Below are 15,000 nucleotides of genomic sequence, written 5' to 3' on the forward strand. Positions count from 1 at the left end.
CTGCAACGGTATCCATGGTGACCCTGTTGGGGGGGAATTCATCTGCGGCCACCACATTTAGTGTTTCGTCTGCAGGTACAAGCTGATATTATCAGATGGTCACTGAGTAGCTGACCACTTAGTGTCCAGCCAATTTCCATTTAAAGTGTCTAGTGTGCGGACAGCTTAATCTTTGCAGTGTACGGTTCCAGTAAACACAAGATTTCATAGAAACTAGTGAGAGAGTGGTTGAAATGCAATCAAGAAATGGCAGCAGGTTAGCAAGGCTTTTGCAGTAAGTGACAGGATAGTCTCTGCTGACCCACAATGGTTATGAAAAAGTCATGAAATAAGAATTTTCATGAAGAGATGAAGATAGTGGGATGTATTAGTAAAGGAAGAAATAGTAAGGAGGATTGTCCTTCGTAATATTGGTATCAGAATGCACTGAACAGGCCCAGAAAATATTGTTGAAAACATAAATGTTGAAATGAAAATCTCTAAAAAAAGCAAACTTTACGAAAATACTGAAGTTACAGATTCCAATAAACATTTAGATTAAGTGCGTTGTAATTACTGATTCCGATAGACATTTAAATTAATAACTACCATCACAGATTCAGATTCCGCACATGGCTTAATGAATCTAACAACAATAACACACATTCAAAGAAAAAATACTTAAATTACTGGTTCCGAGGAACCTATGAAAATAATAATGCATTCTAGTGAATGATTCATGGAATGATAAATTATTTCCAAACAATGTCACTCATTAACAGTAATTACAAACTTCAATATTTACATAGATATGAGTATGCCTTTAAGTATGCCACATATCATATTCGTACCTTTCCAGAGGCAAGGCTGCTAGCGACTTGATACGAGGGCGGAGGGTCAGAATTAGGCTGAGCGGAAGGAGGTATTGCCATCGTGTCCGTCTTGGAAGGGTCACACTGGGTCACGTCAGGTCGGCTGGCGTCGGACATCGTCGGGTTGGCTGGCTTGTTGAGGTCAGAAGTGTTGAGATCTGTGATATTGGGGGAGTTCGTTGGTGCTGCTGCTGTGCTGGTGGTGGTGGAGGAGGAAGTGGTGGTTATGTTGGAGACTTTTGGCTCCTGCTCCTGCTGTAGCTGTTTTTGTAAGCAAACGTTCGTGAGAGGGTTCTCCGTGATGTTGACAGTGCTGGGAACAGAGGATGATGATGACGAAGAGAGGGCGGCGGCAGGGCTGTTCGTAATAGTAGTAGTAGTGGTGGTGGTGGTGTTGGAAGAAGATGAATCAGAGACGTGGGCGTGAGATGGAGGGCGTGCTCGTGCTGGAAGATGGCCGGCCTCGCGGGCGTAGTCTATGCGGGCGGCCATGCTGGCACTAAGAAGCTCAGCCACCCCGTCGACTGGAATGAAAATAATAAAGAAACAACAATGAGATTTCTGAAATATTTAAGCAAATGAAAAAAGTATAACCATGTCAAAGATTGTCTTAAGGTCAAACAAGAATTTTCTGACATTCTTCCACCTAAGATAAGTAAATATTTGAGGATTTCTGCAAAGTGTTACCGGAGATAACAAATATCCTGTTAATTGCCAAAAGTTCTGCCAGAGACAAAATTCCACGAATGATGCAGAATTCCATCAAAAGAGTTCTCAATGATTTTCCAAAAGACTGCAGTATCAGAGGCAATATGGCATAAATTCTTAAGTCCTATAAATGAATCTATCTCCAGATTAATTTTGAATAAACTCAAGAAAAATACCCAAAGATTTCGCTACTGTCAGATCAGAGTTAGTAATCCAGGAGTTCCGTGAAGTCCAATCAAAGACAATAATCTAGGGTTTCAGGAATGCTGGGCTTACCAAAGTTCATAACCATTAATGCTCATTATATCGAGTGCACGAAACTTATCATGGACATTTCATGAATTTCAACATCTCTGTGCCCAGGCACATTTTTCCTTGCAGGGCCAGTTCAAGAGGCTGTTAGCCTTTGGGTTTTAACAAATATTTTGGGGTGACGTTGTTATTTCCATGCTCTCTTCCATCAACGACCCACAACAGTTGACTATCTATAATTTATCATGAAACTGATTCTCTCCATTCAGGCTCAAACTCTGGACACTAGTAGGCGATTCAAGTTTGGAGCCACTGGGCGACTAGATCAACATTTGCTGCATATGGGCACCAGCCTCTGGTGGGGTCAAGTAGGAGAGAGTGGGGATAGCAACCTCATCCCTAAGAAGACTTGTTGAGAAAACTAGAAAGCCATATCTGACCAGCACTGCCCCATATTTATTAAGGGAAAATGTGCAGGCAGACAAATACACGCAAACACATACACACACACACACAAACACACACACACACATTTATATATGTATGTATAGAGAGAGAGAGAGAGAGAGAGAGAGAGAGAGAGAGAGAGAGAGAGAGAGTATTAACTTTATTAACAACTATTTAGTGAGTGGCAAGAGCAGGCTCTTTTCATTTGATAGATCACTACCACAAAGGTTTATTTAAAGACGAGGGGCAAGATCACCAAACAACGATATAGCACTCAAAGAGGGTAACGAAAATTACTAAACACACTTAACTATTTGTTAAAAAAAATCAGTCTAAACCTAACCACCCCACAAAAAAACTGGATTAGGGTGTGAATAAAGTTCATAACATATCATGGCAGGGTCGCCAAATTTGGTGAACGTGACAGGATATAAACCTGACATCTTTGGATATATATGTGTGGAGGACGACGGTGGCTGGGGACAGACAGTTACGCTATATGTATTGCGTCACTATACAAAATATATCATTTGGAAAATTTTTCTTTTTTATTTTCCATATAATAATTTGTTTGAGAAAACCTTTATAATATGAAAATTGAATCAATTATCACAAGTAAAAAATAAAACTGCATGAAAAATCTTGTTTTATGCAGGTTTTTAAGTATTTTGTCCGAATCATTATGAAATATTTCATTATGTTTAGATATGAACAGTCCTACCAACTGTGTTAACAGAGTATCATCTATATAAAGAGCTGTTATTTTAAGCAAATAATACATGAGAAGAGTATGGCATATCTAATGTTATCAGATTATCTTCTGCTTGAAAATCTTTCTGTTAAAAGAAAAAAGTTATTATAAGTTAGCATATAAGATTAAAAAATATTATGTAATTTATAGCTTCCTTTCTTAAACTAAATACAGTTCGCTTCACTGAAGGGTGGTGAAATGCACTACCGTATGAGGTTCGGTTGGCACGCCCGCAACTCCGAATGTTGAATAGACCAGTTTGGATGCCCGATAACTTCTAAATCTTACATATGCAAATTTTTTTTAATACCATCGAAAACGTCAAATTGAAATGGAAAATTTGTACAAATATGAAGAGGAATTCAGGTATACAAGAGAAGGTAACTGGAAATCTTCTTTTTTTTTAACGTTTTTATACCCATTTTTATGGTTTACGGTGCCTTCTTTGAAGGACTTTGATTTGGCGGTGGGGTAGGCCTCGACCGGCTGCCCTATGTTGTGTAGTAACATCATGTGTGAACGAAGTTATTGGTGGTTTTGGGAGTCACAGTAAATATCAAGATGTGAACAGCATTCATAAACTGAAATTGCCTAGAAAACCTACTTTTACTGAATATATGGGATAAATATAATTTACTGTTGTTTTTCTTTAACTGAGTTCAAAAAAATATGTTGGCTTATCTTTAGACGTTGTTCTTTAATTAAATTTTAAAGCATTTATTGAACTTTTATTAGTTAATATTTTTCTACTGTATGAAATTTTTAAATGTTACGTTTCAACCTCTTGCTCACTATCACTATCATCTACCACCCATTACGGATGTTAATAACATATGCTATGGAGAATAAAAACATTTTTCTCTCAAGGAGCGACTAATTCAGTCCTCAACCATACGGTTTCAGAACTAGGCCAAATGGACAATTCGAGGCGGCCATCCAACGCTGAAATGATCAATTATATATTTGCATGGCTGCTGTAAAAGAACACATTATGATTATGAAAATGTAATACCACGCAAATACTTACAAACAAAATCATACTGCATAATCTAGAATTTCCCACCTTTCATAGACCAGGCAAGGATCATGAGGCCTATCCAAACATTTATAGGAAAATATTCAGAGTTGTTTTATATTTTGATTATGATAAATAAACAAAATGTTTTGATTTTAATGCTGTATACGCAAAACATATAGGCCTACAATTTTTAGTGCTAAAAAACCCTCTTCAGACCGAAAAAAATGGTACATACGAAAGAACGATAATGATTTTAATTTCCTTTAAACAGAATGTTATTTAGCTCAGCTGCCATAATATACATTAGCGAGTGACTTGGTTCTTTGTTCCAGACTAAGCCAGCCTTGTGCAGGCAAAGCCTCTTGCTCTAGTCTAGGGCAACCCATAACCAAGTAACAGAAACTTAGTCACCATAGCACATCATGCGCCTGCACGGCCAGGTGAATAGTTGCCAGGTACCGCTTGCTGAATACAGCCATATGCCTATTGTCTGAAACATTAAAGGAATCGATGCAATATTTTGTATCCCAATGGTACCTGCCGACTCGGCAGTTGAACTAGTGATGGTTACAACCAAGGGGGGAAAAAAGTCGCACGGCTAACAACCTCCTGCAATCAGGGACTTGTTGGGAACAGTAGGCTATCACCTTCCTGAGGCACCCCTTGAAGTTGAAGAGATGTATGTTAAATTTATATATATATATATATATATATATATATATATATATATATATATATATATATATATATATATATATATATAGATAGATAGATAGATAGATAGATAGATACATATAAATACATGTATGTATATATATACATATATACATATACACACACACACACACACACACACACATATATATATATATATATATATATATATATATATATATATATATATATATATGTGTGTGTGTGTGTGTGTGTGTATATATATATGTATATATATACATACATGTATTTATATGTATCTATCTATCTATCTATCTATCTATATCTATCTATCTATCTACATCTATATATATGCCTATATATATATATATATATAACAAGTATATGATTATATAAATTTAACATACATCTCTTCAACTTCAAGTTTTGTAACCATCAGGAAGGTTAGCCAACTGTTCCCAACAAGTCCCTGATTGCAGGAGGTTGTTAGCCGGTACAAAATGGTTGTAACATCTAGTTCAATTCCTTTAATGTTGGGATACAAAATATTGCATCGATTCCTTTAATGTTTCAGACATTAGGCATATGGCTGTATTCAGCAAGCGGTATTGGCAACTATTCACCTGGCCGTGCAGGCGCATGATGTGCTATGGTGACTATATATATATATATATATATATATATATATATATATATATATATATATATATATATATATATATATATATATATATATATATATATATATATATATATCTGATGAAGTACAGCACACAAATTTCTTGACAAGTATAATTTCAAAATTACTGAGGAGTAAAAGCGTGATATCAGCTGCCTAATGCCCCCTTTGTAAATGTCCTATTGAAGAAGAAGAAGAGACCAATTCTGGGAACATCCTCTCATCCTCAGCCACTAGGACTGCAGAGAAGGGTGAACTGAAGAGATATATCCTTGCCTCGTAGGATACTGAGGGCTACCAAGTCTTGCAAGGAATCTTATTGCAAGTGGCAGTGGTCGTCTTGATGTCTGAAGGCAAATGAAGTAAGACTTTTCCAACAGCGCTCGAATGAATTCTAAAGAAAGACTATGGGATGCGCAAAGTTTATGCATCAAAACCGATACATCGAAGAAGTGAAATAGTTTTGTAATCTGCTATCAACTACACACACACACACACACATACATGCATACACAAACACACATGCGTTTGCACATTAGAGAGGATGCGCAGATTCTAGTAGCTCTATAAAAAAATGATTTGTAATCAGTAAACAACCCCGCCAACACTCACACTGGAGGGAGAGATAAGCACTAGAATGAGATCGTGGATGTGCGCATCAGAACCAGTTTATTATATAAAGAAAGACGAGAGAGGGAGAGTGGGGAGCTCTGGGACTGCAAGATTTTAGTTGCGTTCATAGTTTTCCAGAACCAAACACATTTACAGACACATAAATGGGGAAACAAACTCAACAAAGACACACCAACATTGTAACAGTAACGAATTTCCATTCGAATACATGGATGTTAGATCACAGTTTCCGCCGATGACAAACCCAAAGGTGAAAAAACGAGATAGAAAAGAGAGCGGGAAAAAACGGAACAAGGTTATTTGGACACTGCTACCACCAGAGCAAGACTATAAGCGGACATGGCAGGTGGATGGGATCTTGAAGCCGTTAAGGAACAAAGACGAAAAGAAACAGCCCTAACTTCGATCCGGTCCTACGGTAAGATTCCTTCTAATTCGGACGTGATTTGCATTTAAATGGATCGCTCTGATTTCGCAAAGCTAAGCGTTCAGACACACAAATACTTCTCTCTCTCTCTCTCTCTCTCTCTCTCTCTCTCTCTCTCTCTCTCTCTCTCTCTCTCTCTCTCTCTTTAATGGGAAGATACATCCGGCCCATTAACTTCTATTCTTTGATACTTTCTCAGTCCCAGAAATAAATAAATAGTTAATAAATAAACTGCAATAACTAATCACAAGTGTTACCTTGTTCAATTCGCTCTCCCCCTCTCTCTCTCTCTCTCTCTGAATATATACAGTATATATATATATATATATATATATATATATATATATATATATATATATATATATATATATATATATATATATATATATATATTATCCTCAGCACAATTACTCTAGTGTCTTCGACGAAACTATTTATACAATATGAAAAAAGCGGACAACAATTAATGTAAATCTGCAAATGTTATGAAAAGGAAACTGTCCCCATCAGATTTTAGTCATGTAAAAGAGTTTGTCCACTTTGCCTACAGCAATTCCCTTAAACGTTGCGTACAGCAATTTTTATCTTCTATTGGAAGGAGATATGAAAAAGCGTTACATCACAACCTATCATATCCTCTTGCGCCAAGTCCCGCCTACACTATTCCTCATTCCTACATTCCATCCTCCTGTCCCCACTCTCTCCGAAACGCCGTAGTTTCCCACGCTTCTTATTCCTCTGAGCTTGGAATATTTCACATGCGGTTAGAGACGGTTTTCAGTCGACGCAGAACGACCATCACTGACGACATGACCGAGTCAAATGGGATGTTACATAATAATCTTTATCTATCTATCTATCTATCTATCTATCTATCTATATATATATATATATATATATATATATATATATATATATATATATAGAGAGAGAGAGAGAGAGAGAGAGAGAGAGAGAGAGAGACAGACAGACAGACAGACAGACAGAGACAGACAGACAGAGAATCTGCAGGTCCGCTGAACTTCTTCCAAAGCACAGTTCAGGTGGTCTAAAAAGCAAAAACAAGTTACCGTTGGATTCAATGCAAGGTGAGCACCGTGATGATGTACTTTATAGCCAAACTTGGGGTCTCTGCATTGTCCGGGAGTCTGAGAGGCATAATGATGAAAGGCGCCAGTGTAATTGTAAGGAAATTCCCGTAGAGTTTTTACTAGTTTCGATAACTATAAATACAGTATACCGTGAGTCGAAACGCATAAAAGTGGATATACTGATTTCCGAAGAAGAATGAATTGCTCAAAGGCTCAGGTAAGATCATTAAAGACAGGAGGATATTATGAGATGCACATACAGTACAGTACAGTACAGTATAAAGCCAAATGACAGAGATGAGGTGTAAGGCCTTGATCACCTTCAATCCTCGTTTTTCTTTCTCATCTTGAGGTATTCGCTTCATTGAGTTCTTAATGTTTTTACTCAGCCCAGGCCGGTTTTTTCGACAGGGTGACTAGTGCCCTGACACCTTTGTTAGTCAGAGAGCGAAATGAATGCTGTCCTCAAACACAAACGTTTCCTTTAAGTAAATTACCAAATGTTGTTGCTGGCATCTGATCTTAAATGATGCGAGGAGAAGTAGCTCTCTGTTTTGAATCAGTAATGAATTATCACTGAACTGTTTGGGATATGAAGGTCATCTGATCTCACATTCACTACACGGCGGTTTTACTGAAATGATTAGCAAACACTCCCTTGATCATTCTTAGCATCCGACAATACTTCGGTTTACCTTGACTTCAAGGTTACCTTTGCAAAATATCACAATGATTTCCCTGGCGTTGTTACAGTGCTAAATCTTACATTGCTAACCTTATACAGTATGTGACAAGTTTTTATTCCAGATCATCTGTACGTAATAAAACCAAAGTGCATCCATGGCCTATATTTTTCTTATATATAAAAACAATAGTCTACTGGTAAGGAACTCCGTGTTTCGACTTACCGTCGACCAACCCAGAACGAAGGCATACAGTACGTACCTTCGGCCAAGCTTGAGGACTGAACTTGCCATCTTGATCCTCTCCTAAGTTACTGCCATTGTTGACATGGTGGGTACGTTAGTTAATTGGCTCGGAGAAAGAAGCAAACAAATGTCTGCGCCCGTGACCAGTGATGCTAACTCTAAGAACAAATTAAGCTAAAGACTTAACGGAGCATTATAGCTTTCCTAACGCTCGGAACGATCTTTGCCTTTACCTTCTATACAATCCAACTCGATAGCTACCTTTCCTTTTCTAAACACTTGTTGCTACAATTACAAACGCCGAAGACTCATCCCGGAAGTCTTCCACAAGCTGTGTTGTACATCAACTGGAATGTCAGTGAACTGTCAACTTGGGTGAACATATGAGCAATTGCGGCAGCGCCTTTTTTCTGGTGAGGTCACACCGTCTAATATAAGAGGAGTTTTGTTCTGTTTATCGGACTGAATGACTGCTTTATGGGTGTTTCTGCCCCCCAGTCTGAGAGAGGCTACGATAAAACTTGTAAGCGCCTTGCATTTGTACCGCGATTTGATTTGGGGTTCCAGTTCTCTAGAAAAATTGACTGATTTTCTCATGTGTTGCTCATTCTGTCTCTTAATGATGTTTGTACTTTCTCATTGATTTACATTTTCCATCCCTTTAATGTGTGTGTGTGTGTGCGCATCTAGAGTTATGGGACCTTGCTAAACACGGATTAACGAAGATGTTCACAACAAACTGGGAAAATTATCAAACATAAAGAGAGGCACACAGAGCAAAAATGAATAAACAAAAACTGAAGGAGACGACCAAATAACAATATTAGCCGAAACGTTAAGAAATTCATTTGTAGATGTTATCCAAATACAGATTATCTATTATTTTGTTTTAATTTTCCATTTTTTATGGAGTATGTGGCTTTTATACAACAATAGTAATACAAAATTCATATAAGGTGGTTTCAACACTGATGCAATTCTGGAATGAATCATGGCTTTGAAATTCATTTGGCCTTTTCTATAAGTAAAGCCATTTTACACTATCTAAGGAAATGATGGCCTTTTTGGGCTTTGTCAACACAAACGTAAATATAAACAAATACACATCTTATATAATATAATAATAATAATAATAATAATAATAATAATAATAATAATAATAATAATAATAATAATAATATAATAATAATAATAATAATAGGGGGTCACTGGTTTCCATAGATCTTTACAGGTGTCTAACAAGGTACCAGTTTTCATTACTACTGACACCCTTTTTATCTACAGATCAAACTCACGACGGAAAAGAAGAAAACGAATAACCTAAGTAGTATTGATGAAATTCACACGAAAATTGCCAATAAAGAAATGACTATCAAGCAAACAAATGACATAATTAAGGTTCCTAACGTCTTGAAAGTGGAGTGCTTGCATCAGCTGAGGATTAAGCGTTTCCCTTTCTCGTAACAAAAACCATTCTCAAGGGGCTCGCAAGCAATGGTGTTCTTTTAGCTACGTCAAACCAAGAAATCAATCATTCTCTTTAGCTGTTGAGGGAGCTAACTCAGGGAGCCGTTACAAATCGTAACATTAAAACATTATGTTATGAAATCTAACATAGTCATCGATGAAATGAAACATTCTCCTTGTGCTTTTTAATACTAACTTGGCATATATACTTAACTTCATTTAGCAGTAGATAATGTTAATCTCAGAACAACGTTTTGCACTTGAAAAAACCTTTTACTTAGCCGGAAGAAATCAGCACAGGATTCTAGTCAAGGATAAGATTATAAGAAACATCATTTTCTTTCTACCGATAACCAAAACCAGACCATGGACAGTGTGATCCGCAAATCCTCTATTTTCTTTATACACAGGCAAACAGCATAATTAAGCTTGGAATTCACTGCCTAATCGTCAGTGTTCTGATTCTCCAGTTTTTGTAGCCCATATCTTCACCATCACGAGCGGCCCCAGCAACGTGGCTGGATACCTGGGCACCGGCTGGTTAGGTAAATCCTATTAATCAGCGCCTTCGCAGCGTCGATGGACATGTAAAAAGTTCGAAACCACATGTCGAGGTGGCTCTTTCTGGATAAAGCTGAGAAACCGATCCGTTGCAGAAAAAGTGGTTTCTTATACCCTGAGGTGCGTTGTATCTCGTACAGTATGAAGGCTACATATAAAAAAAAAAAAATTAACACGACCTTCGCGCTGCACTCAGTCAAACAATTTGGGAAAAGTTTTGTCTACTACCAAATCTCATGTTTTCAATAATGCCCGTTTCTAGATCGACAAACGCCGAATGGCATCTTCTTAAAGGAGTGGGGACTAGTTTCAAAAAACTTTCCTGTTAGTGATTTTACATGGGTTTAGAAGCCACTGCCATTTGCATCTATTGAGATTTTTCCACTAAAAACAACAGAGACAAATGCTAGGCTTTTAATTCAATAAATGACTGACTTATATTTCATTATTTATATATTTGGGATTGTCGTAGCTTTGGAATGAATATTATTATAAAAAAATTAAATCTACACTAATATACAACAAATATTACGTATTTCTTCTAACTTAGAAATGATTTGCCGGTATCTTAAACATTTGTTCTAAACAAACACTTAGGTTAATATAATGTTAATTTACTCTTAGAATGACAAGGGGTTGCTGCTGGGAAGATATCTCCATTTACTTCAGTTGCCTCCAAATGTACTCCGTCATCATCACGGTTTGGCCCGTGCTCACCTTTCGTGGGTGTCGGCCCGTGTTCTTGAAATGACTCACAGTTTACTCCTGAATAAGGAAATCCTTTATTTTTACTGAAAACTGCTGTGTATCCCCATCTTACAATATTTGCTAATTACCATTTGCACAAGGGCTTTGGGTGCTGGCTCTTGGATAATTCCACAAGACTTCATTTTATTTCCACCTACAGCCCAGCAATGTCAAATTCAGCAGGAACACTGATATTGGCAAATGGAACATTTTTCGTATACATAATACTGATGTCTGATATGTAAGTGTGGAGTACCAGTGCATCCTGACTGGGAGGAGGCTCATATACTTTTCTAACCCCTTTAACTATTTTCTGTACCTGACGGCATTTACGCTTGCTACAACAGGTTCTTCATGGTTACAATGGACAACCTTTTCACACTCAGTCAGTAGTTCTGCAAGTAAGTTAAGGTTGCCTCCCAGATCAATTACAATGACATGAAAGTGGCTCCTCTCTTCGTCAGTTCGAGGAATGTACTAAGGAAGCGCTTTTCATGCTTCCTCTTACTACCGTCTGTCCCATAAACAGCAAATAATTTAAAAGCATTTCTGTCGCTTATTAGAAATTTGTCTGTTAATGACCAATGGGATGTCTGTTTCATGTTGATAAGAGATGGCAACGACCCCTACGCCACTGCCAGAGGCTTGCAGTATCATTTCTTTAAAATTCCAGTTTTCACAGTATTGGCAATGTAAAAAATTTTAAGTGTCGGCCTCTTCAGCAGAACATGTCAAAGGGATAGCATAATTACCTAATGCCTTTCCTTTTGCTTATAGTTCGTACATCCTGCACCATTTTTGAGAGGTGGTCGTAGTTTGGTTCCATGTCAGTTTTTAATTATCATTCACGGTGTATAGTTATCATTATCATTATTACAAAGGATTCGTATAGAAACATCCAGGAGGCTACGAACCTGACTACCGTTTATCGACAGAAGAGAAAGCCACTATATGCACAGACATATCGGTAATATCACAGTTTGCTTTCCATGAAACTGATGACTGAAATTGCAGTTCTCAATTTCATGTAAGCGTTAATATCACATACCCTATGCGTTTTTGTAGTTACACCAATTTGATTGATTCTACAACTTTTTTTCCGTAATAGGCACGACACTTGATGTGTACCCTGCAATGAAAACTGAATCAAGTATGGGTTTCAGTGAATCCCTAGTGATTCTTTACCCTGCAATTAGTAAAGTATCTTTCCCGTTCTCGCAAGGTTGCGCTGCATTGCGCAGATACCTGTTTCTTGGGAAACTCCCTGTCCTTTCATAGAGAGAATCGAAGAGCGCTCACTCTCTTGCACCCATAATCCGACCCAGAAGTCAAAATAATCTTCACTTGCCCCAGCACCCTCATGAGATGGTTGCAGCTGCAGGAGCGAGTACATAATATCGTTGAGGCTCCCTCGACAGTGGCAGGCCGCATGGTAGCAGATGCAGGATGGAAGTTATAGCTTTAGTGCCGTATCTAGAACTAGAAATTCCCTTCTCTTCGCACATACCATCGCATCAGCAATTCTTTCCTTTCCTCTGTATCCTTTAAAATCCTAAAATCAATAATCTTCCACTTAAATGACAGATGTAATAACATCATCAATTCTCCAACATTCATCACTAATTCCTTTACAATATACTGTTAAAATTTTCTATCATTTTTTCTTTTGCTAAAAATTCCGCAGATATTTAACAAGGTTATAGTTGCGATTTATTCTTCCTGTTTCAGTCATTTACTCGGCCAGGTCTCCTTTACCCACATTTCCTAATCATTATATAGTTTAGCCGCTTTCATCCTCCTCCTCCTCCTCCTCCTCCTCTCTCTCTCTCTCTCTCTCTCTCTCTCTCTCTCTCAGGTATTTATTTTGGCACAAATTACTGCATTCTCTTGATGATAGCAATATGCAAATCTTTTCTTCATTTTGTCTCTCATCACATCACTTCACATCATTCATTCATTCTCTCTCTCTCTCTCATTCTCTTGATGATCAATATGCAAATCTTTTCTTCATTTTGTCTCTCATCACATCTCATCATCATTCATTCTCTCTCTCTCTCTCTCTCTCTCTCTCTCTCTCTCTCTCTCTATGATGCTGAGCCTCTAAAAGTTGAACATCAAAGGTAGTTTTCACAGGCTTCCCAGAGACCGAGCCTTCCAATAACCCAAATCTTGTTACAATGTCATTACTAAAAGCTTATTGGACTCTCTCTCTCTCTCTCTCTCTCTCTCTCTCTCTCTCTCTCTCTCTCTCTCTCTAACTCTCCATCATTATTAACTTCCGGTTGAGACTGGGTACTGTCGTTACGACTGTTAAAGTGGACATCTGACTCCTGTTACTCCATGCTATGCATCAGAAAGGTAATCAGTCTTTCAAGAGAGAGTTCGTGTATACAATGAGCTATTTTACTGCGAGAAAGCGGGAAAGAAACTGAAATCAACCATCGTGCATTACGTACTTTCTTCCTTCCCTCGATTCTTGCTGCCTAAAGTCCTTGCAATTTAATCCTTCACGCACACATTCAAAGGTGGCCAAACTGAAAACGTCCATTTCCTTCTAACGTATAATTTGCTTCCTTTTCGTGCGGATTAAAGAGGTTGAAATGATCCAATATGGCCCTGCTATGGGCGTTGATTCTGTTCATCGTCTGTTTCACCTTTTGATTGCCAAAGCATCTGCAATTTTGTCAAATGGTATTAAAATGTCAGCCTCCCTTTCGGGTGAAAGCCTCGAAAAAGTAAAAACTTTGCAGTCCTGAAAGTGTCCGTTTTTTTTTTTTTTTTTGTCATCATTTATTGAATTTGGCTTTTATGGGAATCATATTAGGTCCCGATGTTACAGATGGCGGAAGTGAAGGCGCGCATTAGTTTCTTTGGTGCTAATTGTTTTTATCTATCAGGGAATTTACTAATCTATAAAATGAAGCTATTGATAGTCACCTTTTTGTCTTCCCACTGCTTCATCATTTTATTGTTTTGTTAAGAAAGATGTTTACCCTTTTTAAAGATGACAGTGCAAAAATCATTCATTTGGCTAATCAATACGTTTGAACTTTCTAATATTTGGGTACTGTAGGCGTTCATTTCGCTTTCCAGTCATTTGGTTTCTGCAATTTTTGTTAATAAAAGTGTTTTAAAACTCCAACATCCATCTTAAGTTCACGACAAATAAGGGCGAACTTTCCCTATACCATGCTAATATTTCTAATTTTCCATAATCAGTATTCTGGATCACCTTCATTAAAACTTCGATGCCAAAAAATCTCAGATTGGTGCAATTTGGGGTGAAGAATGTCGCACATCTTCTAACCTTTCCTCTGGTTCAAGGGCGTCATTGAAGCTCTTACAGATAAGAAAAAAGACACACGAAAAACGCCCAAATCTATTTTGTAAAGCACGGTGGTATTTTGAAGACTTCTTTAAGAGTCTTCGATTGTTCCAGATTTGTACCTTCTTCGACTGATTAATTATTGTTCTTTGGGCAAACGATTTTTAATTGCGTCATATCAAAAGTTTTCCTTACCTAACTAACCTAAATTGTTGAAATAGTGTAAGGCCAGTTTTCGCTGCCCTGTGTTCGTTAACTCACGTGATAAATGTGAAAATTAATATCGAAGGTTATAGTAATTTGCACTTCGTGATTTCATCGGAGAACGTACATGGTGTAAATGAAAGGACAATAAGTGTAGAAAAAGAGATCTTGCTCTAAACAAACTCAATCTGACCCCAAGAAGAGCCGCGACGATTGCCACACTGTCGGTGCAACT

The 15,000-nt window shown here is 37.6% G+C and overlaps 1 protein-coding gene across 1 annotated transcript in view; it reads right to left on the minus strand.

Annotated features, from left to right (window-relative positions):
- The window catches only part of SerT (Serotonin transporter), a 419,533-nt gene that overhangs the window by 135,887 nt on the left and 268,646 nt on the right, over nt 1-15,000 (minus strand). The window contains exon 2 of the mRNA XM_067119203.1: nt 831-1,375. Coding sequence (XP_066975304.1) covers nt 831-1,343 — 513 coding nt within the window. The 5' untranslated portion in view covers nt 1,344-1,375. The remainder of the gene's footprint in view (nt 1-830; nt 1,376-15,000) is intronic.

This window comes from Macrobrachium rosenbergii, chromosome 16 (genome assembly GCF_040412425.1).
Source record: "Macrobrachium rosenbergii isolate ZJJX-2024 chromosome 16, ASM4041242v1, whole genome shotgun sequence".
Taxonomy (NCBI): Eukaryota; Metazoa; Arthropoda; class Malacostraca; order Decapoda; family Palaemonidae; genus Macrobrachium; species Macrobrachium rosenbergii.